We start from the raw sequence: 21,042 nt of genomic DNA, 5'->3' as shown, positions 1-21,042 counted from the left end.
GCAGCAGCCTCAATTAACGAACTTCGCTTAGCTCTAGAACAGAAATGGCAAAATATCCAGCAAGATGATATTTGCAACCTCATAGACAGCATGTGCCGACGTGTACAGGCAGTTATAGAGACTAGAGGAGGCAATACAAAGTATTAAGTTATTTTTAAGTAGTTTTTCTTTGTTATTTTCGTAATTATGTTAAGTTAATTAATTTTGGTCTAGCAAGGGGCTCTAGTTTATCTCCATTATTGGTTAATATATTTATAGAAGATTTTGGAAACAAATATTATTCCTAAACAAACTTTAAAACTCACAGTATAGTGGAGATATGTGGGTAATGTATTCTCAATATGGCCTCATGGATCAGAGTTGTTGGACACATTCCTGAATGATATAAACGATAAAGGAGAGACAATAACATTTACCATGGAAAAGGAATAGAGTAACACACTACCTTTCCTGAATGTTTTAATCTCTAAGAACGGTACTGGGATAAAGCCAAAATTACTTGTTCTAACAAAAATTCGTTCTTAGAGAAAAATATGTATTAACATCTGTTTTACTAAAAAAAAAATTATCCTTTATCGTTTGAAATAAGGAACTTTTAACAATCGACCGAGTAGAACAGAACAACTTAGAACGAGATCCTACAGTATACACAACTAATAATACGAGGAAAATAACAATACCATACATAAACAGATTATCAAAAAAACTTACAAAGATGGGAAATAAATTCAACATTTCAACAACATTCAAAACAACAACCACATTCATATCTATTTTATCTAAAACTAAACCTAATAATGAACAATAATGAAAAAACCACATTTAGTTAGTCAGTAATATATCGACCATACATCATTAATGTTTTTTAAATAGCATACATATAAAATCAGAATTTGGTGTTTATTGAGATTAAACTAAATATCAGACCAAATACTTACCATGTCGGGATAGTATTATGAGGTTTTTTTCTTGGTTTTTTCATCATATGCCATGATTTTTTCAGACGGATATTCTCAAGTTAAAGTTGATTTCATGTAATCGAATGAACTATCCTACAATAAAGTCTCCCCAGGTACGCAACTCAGCAATATTGGCAATATCATTTTGAAGTCGTTTACTTTATAATGTATAATATATGTCTGAATTGTTAATATAAATGGGTCAAATCAAATTAAATTATTAGGATATAATTAGGGATCGATTCGGGTATTAAATCGACCAAGCACTTTACCATTATTAAAAATTTTCCTTTTATTTGTTATGAAGAAATAAATTTTGTTTCTTGTTATGTCCTATCTTCTTAAACGATTTTTTGCCGAAAATGCTGTTTAATTAATAAAGTTTGTTGAAGTAAAATGCGAAGAAGCTCCTCTCTTTTGTTTCTTCTTTCCGAAGTTCCAAAATTTCTAAAAGCCCTATCAGATAAAAATGATTTTAGTCGAATTTTATTGCTAAAATCTCCGCGTATAACTGTCTAATGTGTTTTGAAATTACATTACATTTCATAGTTTTATGTTCTTTGATTCTTCGATACTCTTGATCAATTCTTGACTTATCTATTTCCATTAATTGGACAAATTCCAGAATGTTTATAAAAGAAATTTCATAGAAATGTTTTAATAGATTTATTTTCTATCGGCATCATTGATTTGCATTGCATCGCAAATTTCATTTTCCCATGCATTTTTACGTATTTGAGATCTATCAAATTCTCTATTTTTAATATAAGATTGATGTTCACCTAAATAAAACTGATCTAATTTGCAAGATATTTTATTAATACAATTTGAGGGCCTGCGTAGCGCAAGCGGTAGGGTGCTTGCCTCGCATGCCGGTGGTCCGGAGTTCGAATCCTACCGCCGGCAAGAACAACTAGACATTTTTAAAAATGTCTATAGGCCCCAGGTCGACTCAGCCTGAATAAAATGAGTACCTTGCGTAAAACCAGGGGTGATAATAGGCGGTTGAAGCGTAGCACTGGCCATGTTACCTTCCTTGTATATCGTAGGCGTTAGATATAGCAGACTACTCTGCTATACTCTCAAAGTTGCGAGCAGTATAAAACGGGAGACTATTATATCATTGATTTGTTTACCATTATTTTATAATGTCTTACGGTGAAAAATCGAATTTTAACTAGCATTCAGCAAAAATCCTGTTAGTCAGCGATAACTATAATGAAATGTATCGATTACTCTCCCATAAATTGCAACGTGACAAATAACACAACAAAAATTTTTGTATAATTTCTACACTAATGGAGCATTCAGAAATACATTTTCATTAAGTATCGGCAGATTCCATCAATAACTTTATTTTTGAATTGCTTGAACTAAATATTATTCAAACCGCTTACACAAGCATACCCTGAAATACAATATTATTAATAATTAATCTAAAGTTTTGATCCATTTAACACTCTTTCACATAATGAATTATATAATAATTAACGTCCAATTACTTTAACCTAATAATTTTCGATACACGGTTCCTATATCGGTTTACCAGCGTGATCTTAATTTGCACACATATTTGTGCATACGTTGCTGCGAAGCTTTCATGGTTGAGAGCCTTCGGTTTCAAATTTTTAAACAGTCTATGTCAGAACATCGTATTTTTTGCTTTCTTTGGTTGTTTCACAATTACGTACCAATTTACGGAAACTTATGCAAAGTTGTTTCTTAAGGCAATGAAATTATAACTGAAAGGAAAAGTTAAGTATTTGGTCAAATCTCTCGTTGACAAATATAACATAGAATGTTGATTATACTGTGGTTACCATATAATAGAGAAAAATAAAACAAAGCTGTATTTAACTATTTAAACAAGTTCAAGAAATCAACAATGTATATAGGACTCTTCTTAAATCTCCCGTCCTCCAAAAACGTATTTTGTAAACCACAAAAGAGAACCAAGAAAGTTATTTATATTTATGTTATAGTATTTCATTGACACAATGAATAAAATGCCGTTTTGTAGGATAATAATTTTTAAATGGGATTATATGTCAGGTAATACTTAGTTTGAAACTAGTTTCAGTTTATTTTCAATAACACTCTGTTTTACTGAAAATACCATTTAAAAAAATTAGTGATATCCCGATGAAAATACTTATTGTGTAGATCGACCTAAATAAGTTATTGAACGAAATAACCATTTATATCTACATCACTTTTCATTTTACGTAAATGTTAAATTGTAAACTAAGGCCATTTTTTATTTATAAAATATTTAATAAAAAATAAACACATGAAAAAAGACACAATAGAAATTGAATACAAGTAAAATTCAGTAATAAAGAACAAAATTAAAAGAAATTCAAACTGATGCTCATCTTATTCTAAACATAATTGAATTCTTGTAAATTAGTAATGGATTCGACCGCTACTCGATGGAAATTTATTTTATATAACAATAAAACTTTTGATATTAGATACTTTATTAAATTTTGTGGAATTCTTGAAAACAAAAGTTTTTAGTGCTTTATTGTATAACTGAAATAGTTTTTCAAAAGTTCGTTTCGCCTTTACAAATCTTTTACTTGTTATAGTTTAAAAAGCACCTCCTATTCTAGCTTTCATCTCGATGGGGTATTATACAATAGAGTTTATAGGTATCATCAGAAAAAAAGCCAATCAGCGTCAAGCCTAGACATCGTGGACTACCTCTTCCGATCCATTTATTACCAAAATACTGGCTGGTTTTTGTATTGCCGTACCCCTAAAAATGTCCGGGCGCTCCATCCAACTGTATTCACATTTTCTGATTAAAACAGTATTAGGTGGCCACTATCAGGTCATAACTTGATATTTGTCCTATATATCGTTGTTTGTCTTCATTCTCTATATGAAAATCTTCGATAGTGACTATGTCTATAATTTTTTGTTAGACAGTATTAGTCAGGACCATTACTCCAGCTAATTAAGCGTTATCCAGGCTTTACCTATGGCATTTACCATACGGGACATGAGCTAGTTAACACCCCTCCATCCAACAAAGTATCTGGCACTAAGTAAAACACAGCATCAACAATTTCTTCTGAAAATTAAAGCTGACCATATTTATGGAGGCAGAACATGAATTTATCTACGTACACATACTGACAGACATAGGTACTAGTAATAATTCCCTCAAATAAAAAGAATATTAGCATCAAGAACAAATGTTATCATAAGCTATCTCACTAATGATACCAAAATGTGGAAAATAAAAAAAACAGACAAATAAATATTAGGAAGCTTTAGAAAGAATGTTAGGAAGAATAAAGGTTACTCATTGAGTACCAAGTATACAAAGGACTTGCCATTGGCAAAAGATCAAAATGGAACGATTAGGCCATGTTATTGGAATGGAAAAAATGACTCCAACCAGAGTGACATTGTTACAGTAGTCACCATCAATTAATTTATATTTATCCACCGCTGAACGTAGGCCTCCCGTAAAAATGTTCTCCTATTTTTTGAGATTCTTGCATAAAAGTTGTATTAATGCGCTTTATATCATCCGTCCTTCCAGTCAATGATCGTCCTCTACTTCGATATGCCTCTTGTCTTAGTCACCATTGCAGAATCTGTCTGGTTTATCTATCATCCGGAAATCTGGCAACATGTTTGGCCCAAGCCCATTTAGCCATGGCTATTTTTTCAACTTCATCCGTGACTCTTATCTCTAATGATAATACCTAACATTGATCTTTCCATAGCGTGTTGTGTAATTCTTATTTATTTATTGGTTCTTTTGTCAGAGTTAGTATTTCTGCACCACATATCAGGACCAGTAAAACACATTGAATAAAAACCTTTCTTTTTAAGTGAAATATTAGACTTGAAAATGTTGTGCGATCTACCAAAGGCGACCTATCCAAGGCGACCAATGAGAGACCTATCCTTCTTTAGATTTTAGTTGTCTAATTATCTCGGCCTAAGCGAATCTTATGCCCTAGATATTTTTAAGGTCCATGCTTGGTCACACTCTTGGTTCCACGTTGTAGCAGTCAGTGGGAAGAAAAAGAATAAAGGTGAATCCATATCTAGATGACATCGAAGAAACTTACAAAACATATATGTTGCAACGTGGAAACAACGTGATCTGAATAGAGAGTCGAACAAGGTTCTTGAGTACGTTAAGACTCACAATGGGTTAAATACTACCGCGGCTCTTCGTTTTTCTGTTGCACTCTATACATTAAACAAGAAGAATGGACAAGAAACAAATGTTTATTGGTAAATTTTATTATCATAAAACTGATCTGTATAAAATATTCGACCAAGAAAAATATAGACATAAATTAACATCCAACTAAGCCAAAGACTTTTAAAAATTAAAAAATGTTTGTAAACACCTTAACCTAGAATGATGTCTGAAAACCTCCATCTATGGATACATACGCATAGTCTGGAACGTCTATTAAACTTCTAGGTGCAAATTTGGAAAATTTCTTCCTAGGATCTGCCATTTCGGACCTAAATGTGGATGATTGTGCTGCATCTGCTTTTTCTTGCTGTTCCGTAACATCTTCCGCCTTTTCTTCTTTATTTTTTAGTGATAATTCGTCTACTGCGTGAATTACTCCATCAATCTCATCTACTTCGTCCTGTTTTAATTCATCCTAAAATAAATGTAAACTGTTTATTTTCAAAAAAAATTTCAGAAGTTAAAACACTTCACCATTGTATTTAGGTCAGCAACTTAGATGGAAAGAGCAATGGAAACATTACTGTTCTACAAACTCTAAAAGGTATACCTCTTTACAACCAACTCTACCTCAAACAACCTGGTTTCAGAATTTCAAAGCTCCTCGTAAATATATTACTACTATAAATCGAATACGCTTTGGACATGCATGCTACCCATGCCATTTATTTAAAATTAAAGTCATCGATGATGATAGTTGCAAACATTGCGGCAAGCTAGGTGACCTCGATCACATCTTCTTTGAATGTCCTAAATTTATTCAGCATTCAAACTCCCTGTATACAAAATTAACTAAATGCAATACATACGCTCCATATAATATACAGTCTTTGTTAGCCATAGGTTCTATAACAATATATAATTTAATTATAGAATTTTTGTCAGACACATGCATAGCTTTATAAACCTGGTACTCGTTCATGAAAATTTTCATGAGCGTGTATAGGATTAGACTTGTACCCTTTGTTTATCCTATATGTAACAATACCTTATCCGTGGTCCAGTATTGTTTGTCTGTTAAAATAAATGTCTTGACGGACCCCTAGACGAGAAGCGAGTGTCCTTGTATTTTCCTTCGACGTGTTCTTCTTTAATTATTCGTCTATTTCGTTTTAGGGATATCGCTGTGCATTTGTCTGAGAGAAATAATCTGTACTTATCTGTCTATACTTTTTTATGGAATATATTATAACCTTTCGAGACTGGCTGAATGACGAAAGTCAATGCCACAAAAAAAAAAAAAAAAAAAAAAAAAAAAATTGTATTTAGGTATATAAAAACATATAGTTAAAACTTTTACAAGTGTCGTCAAAATTTATACAGTAGCAGCATAACGTTTTCGATCTAATCAGATCATTTTCTCTCTTAGTTGGTCTGTGTCGTCTTAACTGACAAGAGCCACGTGTTAAAAACCGAGCAGAGAGACATGTAGCTCCTCAAGTATTAAATGTATCCATTGTCATCGACCTAGAGTCAACATATAATTTAATTTTGCAAAGATGTAAACCCATATATGGATGTCATAGCCACAAATTCATTGTTAGCTTCAAGTACATAAGGCACTGAAGATGATCTGATTAGATCGAAAACGTTATGCTGCTACTGTATAAATTTTGACGACACTTGTAAAAGTTTTAACTATATGTTTTTATATACCTAAATACAATGGTGAAGTGTTTTAACTTCTGTATGTTTTTTAAACGATGGTATACAGCCAACTACTGGGATTTTCCCATTAATTTTTATGTTTATTTTCACTTAAATCGTAATATTAATAATAATAATAGAGTTTATTTATATCAAAAAAATTGTCATACAATATTTATACAATATATAAATAAACCCAGTTTCTCACAGAAGTTGTGTGTCACATAGACTACAATTTGTACGTGAGGGTTAAATTTTTTTCTTAACATATTTTTATCGCACAAGAAGAAGAAGCTTTTAGTTGTTTCGGTATTTCAGTGTGTTTTTGATTGTTGCATATTTACTTGTTAGTTCCAATGTCCTAATCCTATTTTTCTGTCTATTATTTTCTTTTTCTTAACTTAAGTCACTAGCTTCGTTTAATTATATATTTTAAATTGTTTCCTTTATATTATTTTTCGTAAATTTTCCTCTTATCTCTTTATCGGCGTTTTGTTATTCGAGATATTTATTTGGGCGTCTTTGGTAAAAATCAGTTACTCTTTCTTCTTGTAGTAATTATTTTCTAAGACGCTTTATCATCTGTAGTTTATTTTTTTCGACAATTATTAATGAAACATTAAGATGAGTAAAGACAGTAGATAATGCAGTTACAGTATGATCAAAATCAATTAAAAACCATCGAATATTTTATTAATGGTAAAATCCACTACGTATTTTTTACGTCAAAGTCACATAAGAGGTTATTCCCATTGTAATAGATAACATATCGGATTACGTTGTCGTAGAATTGTAGTTCATACAGATAATGAAGTATGCCACCAATGCGATTTTACAGAATTTTACATTTGAATGGGATTCACTACCTAATCAATATTTACTTTAAAATATGCGTAATAAAGCTATAAAACACATTATATTCAGCATTTTAAATAACTAACAATAACCAATTATTAGATCTAAGCATTATGTAAGTTTCAACCATTTTTGTTACTACCTGTTATTACTAATTTGGTGTATTTTTATTTATAATTTTAATTACATATTTAACAACATATTATTAAAAAAAAACAAGAAACGTTTGAGTTTTCTCCATAACTAAAGGTAATTAACCAGAAGTCGTTGTTTATTAAAAATCGTTTTAAATGTTGCACCATCAGCAATGTACACTTACATCAACTGTATTAAAATAAATCTTCATGAACGCCAATGATTAGAACGAATTTTCCACTTAAAAAGGGGTTATATTTCTTTTTCTTTTCCAGCCGTTTTCTATCTTTTCGATATAGACTTCTCTCATCGCTCTCCAATTTTCTCTAAGGTGAGCTATCCGGTACCAATTTAGTCCCACTGTTTTTTATAAGTCATCGTACCATGTTTGTTTCTTTCTTCCTATGGTGTTACTTTGTCTCCATGGTCTCTACCTTGTCACATTTTCACTTCAGGTTTCTTGAATTCTAGCCACATGTCCGCTTCAGTCCTATTTTGAGAAACATACTCTTTTCTACAAAGAAAAAAGTTTCGACTTTTGCCCGTTGCCTTATCCATGTGTTAGTGTTTCCACCACTTTTTAAGGTTATTTTACAAACCTGTTTATTTAAATTAATATATCGTTGATCTTTGTTGAGAATTCTTATGGCCGAAATTATAGGGTTTGTTTTAACAGTGTGAAACGTCTTCTTAAAATCTGCGAAGGCCAACTATAAAGGTATATTGTCTCATGTCTCAAATATACACGATGTTTATGAAGATACTAACAAATAGACTGGATACGAAAGTTGAACTATACCAATTTTCAGTTTTTGTGAATCACCATTTTTTATATTGATTTGACCAATGCTCTTCCCCATTCGTCTGGAATATATTTTGCTGTTAGGTATCTAATCGAGGAGCTCCAAGAGAAACACGATCATATAAATATCCACCGAAGGATTCGTGAAGCCACTGGTCAATACAAGAGGAGAAACACACACCTCCTCATAAATAAAGACGGTAATCTGGCGACGACAGTGAATGAGAAGTTGGTTACCTGGAAAATATATATCGAAGAACTTTTCTGGGACGACCGCGGCAACCTTCCGGAAATAAATTGCATGACAGGGCCGTCAATTCTAGAAAGCGAGGTAAAGGCTGCTTTACAACAGTCTAAAAATGGTAAGGCTACAGGTCCGGACGAAATACCCGTTGAACTTATTAAGGTGATGAGTGAAGTGAGCACGAAGGAGTTAACTGAACTGTTCAACGCCATATACGATTCAGATAATATCCCAGAGGAATGGCTATTGTCAACATTTGTAACGCTACCAAAAAAACGATCTGCGAAAACGTGCGAAGATTTCCGAACTATCAGTCTTATGAGTCATGCACTTAAAATTTTTCTTAAAATCATACATGCCAGAATTTACAAGAAATGCGAAGAAAATGTCGGTAAAATGCAATTCGGATTCCGCAATTCTATGGGTACACGTGAAGCACTTTTCACCTTACAAGTCCTACTTCAGAGATGCCGCGATGTCAGTTGTGATGTCTATATTTGTTTTATTGACTACGCCAAGGCATTTGACCGTTGTCAGCACCAGAAGATGGTCACCGCACTACAAAGAGTTGGATTTAATGAGAAGGACATTCGGATCATCATGAATTTATACTGGAACCAGCGTGCTCAAGTCAAGGTCGAAGACCAGCTGACCGACCAAGTGAAGATCATGCGAGGAGTAAGACAAGGATGTGTGCTATCGCCGACTCTTTTCAATATATACTCTGAGGAGATTTTTAATGAAGCCCTCACAAACCTAGACATGGGAATCCGAGTGAACGGTGAATACATCAATAATATCCGCTACGCCGATGACACTGTGTTACTAGCAACCAGCCTAAACGATCTGCAGGCCTTACTAGACCGAGTGCGAACTGTGAGCGTAACATACGGACTGAACCTTAATATTAAGAAAACTAAATTCATGGTTGTCAGCCGTACAACTTTAGATCCCGGGGCACTAATGGCAGGTAGCGAAGAGATCCAGAGAGTCGACAGATTCACTTACCTCGGAACTACCCTCAACGTACAATGGGACTACGCTCAAGAGATTAGATCCAGAATTGAAATGGCACGGTCTACATTTATTAAGTTGAGATCCTTGCTGTGCTGCAGTGATCTCAGTTTGGGAACCAAGATACGAATAGTGAGGTGCTACGTTCTTCCAGTGTTACTGTATGGAGTTGAAGCCTGGACACTGACGCAAGCCACTGAAAAACGAATCGAAGCCTTCGAGATGTGGATATACAGAAGGATACTAAAAATATCTTATGTGGACCATGTCACCAACGTTGAGGTCCTACAACGCATGACAAAAGAAAAAGAAGTGCTTAATTTAATTAAACAACGCAAGCTTGAGTACCTCGGCCACGTGATGCGGAACGAAGAAAAATATCGAATTCTTCAACTTGTTATGCAGGGTAAAGTATTTGGCAGAAGAGGACCGGGACGCCGTCGTATCTCGTGGTTGAAAAATCTCCGACAATGGTTTGGGATGACCTCAGCGGAGCTGTTTCGCAGAGCAGTCAACAAAACCATGATAGCCTTGATGATCGCCAACATCCGGACCGGATAAGGCACTGAAGAAGAAGAAGAAGTTAGGTATCTGTTAAATTGTAGCGAAATATATGCCACATAATTGGGTAACAATGAAAATAGCTACCACGGTTGGGTTGGGGAGAAGTGTGCCTAATGGAAGATGGAAAATACTCTAATCATTCAGTCTGGAAGAGGTATCTTGGTCGGGATTCGACAGAGCAAGACTACAAGAGATTCGCGAGTGAGGTAAATAAGGAAACAAGTAAGAGAGGAAACTTTTGGGTCCTACCCTATTTTTGAAGGAATGGAGAAACCTAGTAAATACGAGAATGGACAGAAAGTAAGATAAGAATGATAACGGGAACCATACAAAGTGACGAGAACGGAGAGAAAATAAGAAAAAAAAATAATACGAAAAAGATACAGATGGTTACTAGACGGGAACAAAATAGTAATGAGAAGCTTAATTACAATAAGTGGTAAGCACTAACAATAAGACATAGTACAATGAAATTAATAAATTTAAAAATTATTGCATCTTGAGTACATGTAATAAAATTTAGTGACCATATTTTTTTTAACTTAAGCAATGCTGGTATTTAAATATTACGATAATACATATAACGACAATAAATATATACATATAAATCATTCAGAAATATTTTGACCGTACTTATAGTTTGAATTGTCCTTTGTCACAAAGAAAAATAAAATCTTGCACCGTTATAATCACTCTGGTTGTACATTGTCAATGCGTTCTTACAGTATCATACAATTGGTACATGTTTGAGAGGTATGTGCGGGTAGAGATTCGGCAATTGTAATGTTGATTGATAACTGGCGCAGAACCAAATGAAGATTTGGCGAAGAACCAACCAAAATGCTGGTAAACAAGTAAAGTAATACTTTGCGATATTCGTATAAGAGCTTAAATTTTCTCTAAACAGGGGATTTTTTTGGCACACGCGAGATTAAACCTAATTAAGGGTACGAAGATGGGACCGTTTAGAATCAAACAACTTTCTCTTGCTTCCAAAGTTAAAATGTGGTAGAGAAAATGGTATAAGAACAATTTTATGAAATCTACTTTGAAATTAAAAAAAAAGAAAGATTCATTGTTAGAAAAATAAGGCAGAAGATAATAAAAAGAGAATATGCCACCTATAGATTTAGAAAGTTTTCTTTGCGAAGAGATGTTAAAACGTTACCAAAGGCATAGTTAGAAAAATTTAAAGGGAAAATAATTGGGAGAAATGGTGTGATACTTTGAACATGCTTTAAAATTAATTTATAAGTCAGTTCGTTTATTAGTTCCGTAGTAGTTTCTTTTAACATTTCAGGTAAAACCTCATCACCCTCTGTAGCTTTATTGTTTTTTATTTGCTGGACTGCAGATTTTGATACATAAAGATGAGCAAAATAAAATTTTATTTTTGGCGATGATCAGAATGAATTTGATACTGATAGGGGTTATATAACCTTGAATAATTAGATATATATCTTGTCTAGTATTGAATAAAATATTACGTTAGCCACTTGGAAGATAGAACCTCGATATTAATAACTTTATCTAATCATTATATATCAGCGAGTAGCTTCCAAAACCGTTAAGATAAACTCAATATATTTGCAATAGGTTTTTTCCTTACATTAAAAAAAAACACTAAATAATAAAATATGAATTGAAAAAATTTCATTTAAAAAAAACATTTTTAAATTTCGTATTTTTTTTATTTATTTACCACAATAGTCGTAACGTAATTAAAAATGGCTTCTTTATTTATCACTTCTTTTTCTTCTTCTTTATTCTTGCATGTAGGCTTTAAAGCCTGTTTCTTCTTCAATATTTGCCTCCTAAATTGTTTAAATTATCGCACCATCTTTTTCTTGGTCTGCCAATACTTCTTCGTCCATTTGGTGACTTATCTCGTGCTATTCGTACTATCCTATCCTCTGCCATTCTACTAATGTGTTCGTTCCACTCTTATTTCCGTTTTGTCACCCATCCATTTATGTCTTCCATATTGCATGCTCTACTTATGTTTTCGCTTCTCTTCCTATTCAACATACTTTTCCCTGATATTTGTCGGAGTATTTTCATCTCTGTTGTTTCTAGTGGTCGTCTCGTTTTAGATGTGTCAAGTCTTATTTTAAGTGTTTGTTATTACAGATTATGTTATTAGGAGATCCCGCCACTTTACTTGTTTTTAAGCTTTGTTGTCGTACTTCTTCTTCAACATCTCCGTAACTAGTTATATCTATTCCCAGATATCTAAACCTTGCTTCCTGCTTTATTATTTTCATATCAATTTTGATTTTACATCGTAGTGGATATTTAAATGTTGTCATACACTTGGTTTTTTCTGCTGATATTATCATATTGTTTTTCTTGGCTGTTGCTTTGAAGATGTGTGTTAATCTTTGGAGTTCGTCTTCTGTCTCGGCGATTAATGCGGCATCGTCTGCCTAGCATAATATTTGGATTTTTTGTTCCGCATTCTGTAACCATGACCTTTACGTACTGTTTGTATTATTTTGTCCATTATTATAATAAAGAGAAATGGGCTTAACCCCTAATGAGTCACCCTGTCTCCGCTTTGTACTGGTATAATCTGGTTAGTTTCCCATTTATCTGTATTTGGTTATGGATGTAGATGTTTTCGATGGTTTGTATATTATTGATTGGTATATTTCTTTTATACAGTATGTGTAAGATGTCTTTGGCTTGGATGAGATTGAAAGCCTTTGTCAGCTACGTTGTTGTGTTGATTATTGTTTTCCTTTTCTTTAAACAGTTCCCTCAGGTATCTTTCCCATTCGTTTGCTGGTATTTTATTGTATTCCTTGAATTCTACCATTTCTTTCCGTTGGTTTCTTATGAATCTTCATATTTGTTTTTGTGTAACGTAGAAGTCGATTTCCATGCTTTTTGTAAACTGTTCCTAGTGTTCCTATTTCTCTTTTATTTCTTTTCTGAACGATACTGTATTGTTGTTTTTTCCTGTGTTTAGTATGACTTTGCATTTTCCTAGAGCTTCTGTTGCTACTTCTTCAATGTTTTTTTAATTTTCTCCCAGCCGTTTATATCTTCGATGTCGTCTATTTGTTTCAGCTGTATCTTTTGTGTTAGCCTGGTAAACTTCTCTTGTAGAATCGTTCCACAGTGATCCCGGTTACATTGAATTTTTCCTCGATGATTTCCTGTAGAAAATGTTTGGTTGTTATTTTCATTCTTATTTTTGCTAGTACTAGTTTGTTTTCACTCCCTGCGTCTGCTGAGTTTAAAGTTCGGATATCTAGAATCTCCTTGTGTGTCTGTTAGTGACTATAAAATCAATCATAGAACCCTGAAGTTTCTGTGCGAAGTACTATTTTGTTAACAAATGCAATATCTCAATACATCATTAACAAATTCAAGTAGTCAAATACATTATCGTGGCTGAATGGATCTAGTTATCCAAAGCCATTAATTAAATAAAAAAAAACCTAAAGTTTTTAAATTTATATTTATACTGGAGCTTATGATGGAAAAATGTATTATAGATTCTCAGTTCGTTTAAAGCACAGAGATCCATGACTTCTCCATTTTGTTGACATGGTTTTCAATAAATCTTTGTTTTACGTTGTTTTATTACTTAATATTTAATCAATAAAGATAAAGAAAAGTTCGTCGGAAACAAAAACCGTTTTCTGGGGATAAATACAGAAACTTTGAAGAGAATGACTTATCAAAACTATAAAAAAAAATTCATTCCATAAAACTTTACAAGTGCCTGAGCATTTCGGACGGTTTGAAAACACAAGAGGTATACTTTTTTGCATGCAGCTATTGATCCAGAAATGCTATGAGCACAAGGAATATCTTTATTTGCTTTATCGATTGCCTATAAGCTTTTGACAACGTAAGACATGGTGTGTTAATACAGGAGTAAAGGGAGACACTTACTTTCACAAAAGTTTCGGCTACCAAACTGATAGTCGCACAAAGAAGAATGGAACGATTCATTTTAGGAAGAATACTGTGAAACACACGAAGACGTCAGAAGAAGAACCAGGGTGACTGAGGTCGCCAAAAGGAAAGCCATACTAAAATGGAGATGGGCAGGACACACAGCTAGCATGACAGATGGTCGATTCACAAATAGAGTATTGAAATGGAGACCGAGGGAGGATAAAAGAAGCGTCAATCGACCATCTACACGATGGGCTAACGATTAAGGACATTTTAACAAACTAAAAACTGCATGAGAGCGGCTCAAAATAGACAAGGTCGGACTTTTGAGGCTGGATGATGATAAAAGGAAGATTGGTCTGGATTAAAAAGATATAAGTATGATCCAAGAAATTAAAAGGCAGAATTAAGGATTAACAACGGCCAACAGTCGATTACAGAACAAGCAGAAATAAGTAAGAGCGTAAGACAGGGCTGCATAATCTCGCCAAAATAAATGAAATTTGTATAAATAATTTGCTGATGATACAACTATCATAGCAGAAACCGTAGAATAATTACAAGAGATAAATAATATTAAGACAGTGAACGAGGAACAACGAGACTGTACTACGAAGAATGTGGAAACAAAGATAAGTGATGTATACGATTAAAAGGCGAAAGTTAAAATATCTCGGACACATAATGAGAAACGGCAGATACAGATACTGATTACTGAAAATAATCCTTCAAGTCAAAGTATTCGGAAAGCCAGGAATTGGGAGAAAAAGAATATCATGGGTAAAAAACCTGAGGAAATGGTTCTCCACAAGAACAACTGATCTATTTAAAGCATGAGTTACTAAATAATTATAGCCAGAATGATTGCCAATATTCGAAACGAATAGGCACCAAAAGAAGAATAAGGAAGAGTAGTACGTTCTCAACATTAACATTACAAAAACAAAATTAAGGATAATCAGCAGACAATCTTTAAGAACAATTACAGTTGAATACAAACAACCAACTTCTAGACAAAGTTGAGACATTTAAACATTTTAGAATTATTTTAAACTGCAAGCGGAACTGCGACCAAGAAGTAAGGATACGGGTAGCACTAGCTAGAAATACTTTTACGTGATTCAATAACTATCTTTGTCAGAGCGCAACGTAGGATCTCGGTATTCGCGTACGAAAATGCAATATAGGTCCAATAGTAATGTACAGTAGCGAGACCAGGTCACTTAAAGTAACATCGCTAGACCATATTGAGGCGTTCGATATGTGGTATGTCAAAAGGTTGCTTAAAATCCCATGGATCGACCATATTACAAATGAAAAACTTTGAGAAGAGCTCATGTCCAAAAACAGCTTCTAAAATCATCATCATCAAACAGCTAAAGTTCTCATATTTATGCCATATTTTAAAATGCGAAAAATATGTTTAAAAAAAAATTTAATGGGCAAAATTAAAGGCAGTAGAGGACCATGTCTGACACTTGTGGTTCAGAGACATAAGAAACCTGATATCAGTACAATAATAAGAAGAGCTGAAGAAGGATCCCTACACATAATCAAACCAGCATGAATACCTACACGCTGCAACAGAAGAATCAAAAATATAGGAAAAACATCATTTGACCAATGCATCTGAGATATGTAAACAGCTCATTGTAAATATTATTGCCAATATTTTCAAACCTACACAGTAAATGAAATAGTTACAATCCCAATCATACTTTCTCAGTTATGTCTGATTAACCTCATAACCTGTCTGATCGGAATATTACTCAGTTCATAATATCCCCGCATAGCTTCATAGCAGTACGAGGCATCATCCTTGATAATTCAGTTCTAACACTGTAGTTCTTCAAGCTTAGAATTTAGATACAGAGCGTAGAAATATTTTAACTTGGTTATTACTGCTTATATTGTTAATCATGATTTATTGTCTTAATTGGTCAAATAATTGTTTTTAAATTGTTGTATATTTTGGGAAGTTTAAAAACTTTTACCAAATTAATTTACATAGACTTTATTAAGTTTATCTGAGGTCAAAACGTTCTTAAATTGGTAGTATCATGTAGATTAACGTCGATAGATTTTTGATAAGATATAGACGAAAGACTTTGTAAAGGTATAGTAGCAAAATATAATTATATTGGAGGGACATAATATTAATTGGGTCTAAAAAGGAGCATTTTACGGCGATTACACTTTCGTTCAAAATAATGAGTGTCATAAAATAAGGTATACATTTTCGTCCAAGCCCCTAAAATTGAGGTATACAAGTTCGTCCAAAGGGTCAGGTAAATTTTCGTAATGCTTTTCGAAGAAGCAATTAATATTAAATAATATATAAATATGTACGAATCTTGGAGTTTATTCATTTGTGAAAATAGTCTCAAAGTGTTTATATTGCTATAGTCTTGAATTGTGTTATGAAAATTCTCATCTTTTATTCGTGAATAACTAAAAATTCAATTTTGCCGAAAAGTTAAAAAGTGGGGGATTACGCTGGAGATGTGGTACCAAAGGTTGTAACGCTGCCGTTTACACAATTGGGGATGATGTAGTAATTTCTAGACAAAACTTAAATCATTCTCATGAAAGTCTGAAGGCTAACTGCATTCAACAACAGTTTGTAAGAGTAGCAGCTAAGCGTAAAGCTGCAGAAGGTATAAGTACTCAACCCAGGAAAATTTTACATCTCGTTTTAAGTGAAGAAGAAAATACCAATTTAACTATTATGAATTTAAAATCAGTGAAACGAAGTATTTATAATGTAAAAAGAAAATTACTCCCAGTTTTACCAAAAAGGTTAGAAGAAGTACTGGAATCATTAGAAAAATTAGAGGACCCTATCATCACGTCTAGAAATGAAAACCTTTTATTAGTAAATGATAAGAGTGCAAAATTGACTATTATATCTTGTGAGACAAATCTCAGACATTTATATAAGTGTTCTAGAATATATATGGATGGTACATTTAAATATTGCCCAAAATTCTATTATCGAATGTTTACAATTCATGGATACTACAATGACCACTACATTCCACTAGTATTTTGTTTATTGCCAGATAAATTATCATCTACCTATGAAACATATATCAATTTGATAATGACCAAATGTTCAGAGCTAACTTTAAATTTTCTTCCAAAAGATATTGTCATTGATTTTGAAAAATCAATTTATAAGGCTGTTAAATCAGTTTTGGGGTCAATCTAAAATATTCGGATGTAAATTCCATCTTTCGCAGGCTCGGTGGCGTAAAATTCAAGAACTTGGCTTAACAAATGATTACAAAAACAGAACTGAAGTGGAAAAATAGATTGGTTATTGCTTTGGTCTTCTTTTTCTAGATCACTAAGAAGTCGGTGATGGTTTAGTTTTTGATTTGATCGAAATTATGCCAAAGAGTGTCAAACTAAATGCTTTTGTTGATTATTTGGTTGAGACATATTTATGTTGATGAAAACTCAACATTTCCACCGATACTCTGGGCTGCAAAATCATCAGAAACTACGAGAACAACCAATACATGTGAATCTTTCCATTCTGATTAACATAAATCTTATAATACATACCATCCGAATATATTCGTGTTTTTAGAGGCTATCAATCAATATCAAAATAAGATCTACATTAGAATTCAAAGTATTCATAAATGTAACAGACCTAATAACAAAACTGTAGTTTGTGAGAAATTTTTGAAAAGTAAAAAAAAAATTTGAATGAAAAAACTACTACTAGACTGGAATATGTTAAATATACATCCCACTATTTTAGTTTTTAAGTAAGTTTATTATTATTTGCTATTTATATTGTAAGTTGTAAATGAAATTTACTAATCAAAGATAATAAATTTTATAACGCAGTAAGAGAACTTTTTTTTTAATTATGGGATTGATCCTCGCTGAGCTCGACCCCTGGACGAAAGTGTATATGCAAAAATATTTGACTTGGACGAAAGTGTTATTTCCTCAGGTAAAAATTTAAGGTTACTCATTACGATAAAAACTAAACTCATTACGATATTCCGGACTAAAGTGTATCTGCTCGTGGAGTTACACGGTACACCTTCATGTTTTGCAGACTTAACCTACAGCTACAGCTACAGCTATCTGCAGCAGAGAACCGGTAGCAACTGACAATCTTCACATGCTTCTTCACTTTAAACAAACACTTAAAGAAACAGATGATAAATATGAGATCTAACATTTAATAATCTTGTTTCTAATTTGTGTTATATTCCTGACAAATATCTCTCGTGCATTTGTAATTAAACTATCCAGGACTTTTATTGGTTTTAGATTAACGATTTTCTTTAAATTTCTGTTTTAAATACACGAAAAATTGTAAAAACTTATGTCTACATTACAATCCCTATACTAACAGAACTATTTAAAAGATGTCTCCATAATTGCAACATTCCTAAAGACTGAAACGAGAGTCTATGAGCAATAATACTCACACAAAAGGGGACAAATGTGACCTAAAGAAGACATTCTATACAAAAAAAAACCAACGTTAAAACGCCACAATACAAAATTGCATACTTTACAAAGGTATACTCACAAGAGGAAGACCACAAACGAGATGGGTAGATGACATAAAAAGAACAGCCGGACAAATTGAAAGAATGTAGCTTAGGATAGAGATCGATGAAAAAAGTTGGAAAAGGCCTATATTCAAAAATGGACGATAGAAGGTTAAGAAGAAGAAAATATCTACATTATGTACTATTAGGTAGAATTGTATCATTAACCAAAAGAATTTTGAATGCTTTTTCGATGGCTCTATACATGACTAACAATTTTTATCTTGGCATGGCCCATATTTAAATCATTAACATTAGTATCACAAGGGATTAAAGGCAAAATTCGGCAAATCACGATAAAAATCGTCTATATTTACACAAAAGTACAAAATACTTTAAGATAAAGACCGGTAAATAATCTATTGATAAAGTTCATGTATTTTTTAAGAAATAAAATATTTAATTGCGTATTAAATAATATATATATATATATATATATATATATATATATATATATATATATATATATATATATATATATATATATATATATATATATATATATTGTATATGTATATGTTAAAAATAATAAAAATAATTATATTATTAACTGTTCGATTATTTAAGAAACGTTTACTTACTTTAACTGAATTATCGTCAGCTACTTCAACTTGAGATTTTTCCTTTGGATTAAATTTTTTATGACCTTGTTTTGAATCTTCCTCTTTATCATCTTCACTCAGACTTACGCGATCTTTTTCGGATAAATTTTCTGCGTCGGTCATGTTAGCGAAAACAACTTAATCAGTATTTACTCTTCGAATTCTTTTTAACGATTAAGAGAGATCAGGTACCAGCAATCAAGTGCTTTAGAAAAGATTATTATCTATTGTTTATCTTTTAGCTAATAATAATAATGGTATATATCTACTGATAAAAATGGTAAACAATTAAAGAAAACATAAAATATGGTCGCAGTAGAGCAAGTACGTTCAACGTACCTAAGCAAAGGATTACGACAAGAGATCCATTATTTACGAATTTGTGTAACTTTGTGTTAAAAGATATCATAAATAAAAGCCATATGTAGACAAAAGAGGTAATATATTACAGAAAGCAGTAGGCTACACCCTTTATAGACGACGCGACATAGCGCTTATCACAAGATCAAAAACTGAACTTGATAATATTGTAACAAAATTTCCGTGTGATTTATTTAAAGTGTAGTTGCGAATTTGGGGGATTTTATTAGATAAAGGGTGTTGTTTTGGTGGTATAGAAATGTAAGTTGATAAAACTTTTTTAACTGTTGGCTATTTTCACAGCCGTCAAGTGATTTATGTTAAGTTTGGTTTGGCATTTCAGCATAAATAGACTTGGCGCCTTAACAATGCTTCCAAATTGTACAAATTTATTTTCAAAATTGTGGTTCTGTTCGAAATACGTATCGCGCACTACGTTCATTTTATGGTCAATATAATAGTCCATCAGAGCAAGTAGTTCGAATAATCATGGAACGTTTTTGCACCACGTTTACTCTAAATGATAATATGCATCCACAAACACGTCATACGGTGTGTACAGAAAAAGTTGTTGCTGCTGTAGAGCGTAGCATACAGGTAGACCAGAATCAGTCTATCTGCCATCGTGCACAGCGGTTTGATACGTGTCCATCGACTGTATGGAAGATTTTGCGGAAAGATCTTGCTTTGCGTGCTTTCAAAATCCAACTCATGCAAGAATTGAAGGTACATCATCTCCTAGCAAGACGTAGATTCGTAGATTCAGTGAGTGGGTCCAAAACGAGATTGAATGGTTACATCAACAAACAAAACTGCTCTATTTGGAGTTATGATAATCCTCAAATGTATGTTGAGGAACCATTACATTTAGAAAAACTGACTGTTTGGTGTGCTTTATGGTCTGGTGCAATCATTGGATCGTACTTCTTCAAAAACGATACTAGCTAGATATTACAGTCAATGGTGACCGCTATAGAGCCATGATTACTGCCTTTTTCATTTCTCAATTGAACAACCATAATGTGTAGGAGCTGTCGCTTCAATAAGACGGCGCAATAAGGTAACCGCATAGTTTCACGTTTCGGACCGTGAATTGTTCTCCAAGATCGAACGATTTAACACTGTTAGACT

The 21,042-nt window shown here is 32.8% G+C and overlaps 2 protein-coding genes across 5 annotated transcripts in view; one reads left to right on the top strand and one right to left on the bottom strand.

Moving 5' to 3' along the window:
* Glut1 (Glucose transporter 1) overlaps positions 1-21,042 on the top strand; it is a 481,871-nt gene that overhangs the window by 290,287 nt on the left and 170,542 nt on the right. The gene's annotated exons all lie outside the window — the stretch shown is intronic.
* On the bottom strand, positions 5,216-19,750 carry LOC140441462 (uncharacterized). The gene is made up of 2 exons (XM_072532201.1): positions 19,531-19,750; positions 5,216-5,608 (listed from the first exon to the last, which is right to left on the bottom strand). Exons 1-2 carry the CDS (start codon positions 19,672-19,674, stop codon positions 5,348-5,350), a joined length of 405 nt encoding a protein of 134 aa, XP_072388302.1. The 5' UTR covers positions 19,675-19,750; the 3' UTR covers positions 5,216-5,347.

This window comes from Diabrotica undecimpunctata, chromosome 1, assembly GCF_040954645.1.
Source record: "Diabrotica undecimpunctata isolate CICGRU chromosome 1, icDiaUnde3, whole genome shotgun sequence".
In the NCBI taxonomy this organism is placed as follows: Eukaryota; Metazoa; Arthropoda; class Insecta; order Coleoptera; family Chrysomelidae; genus Diabrotica; species Diabrotica undecimpunctata.
Note: the sequence above shows the minus strand (reverse complement) of the source record. Positions and strands in the feature narration are given on the sequence as shown.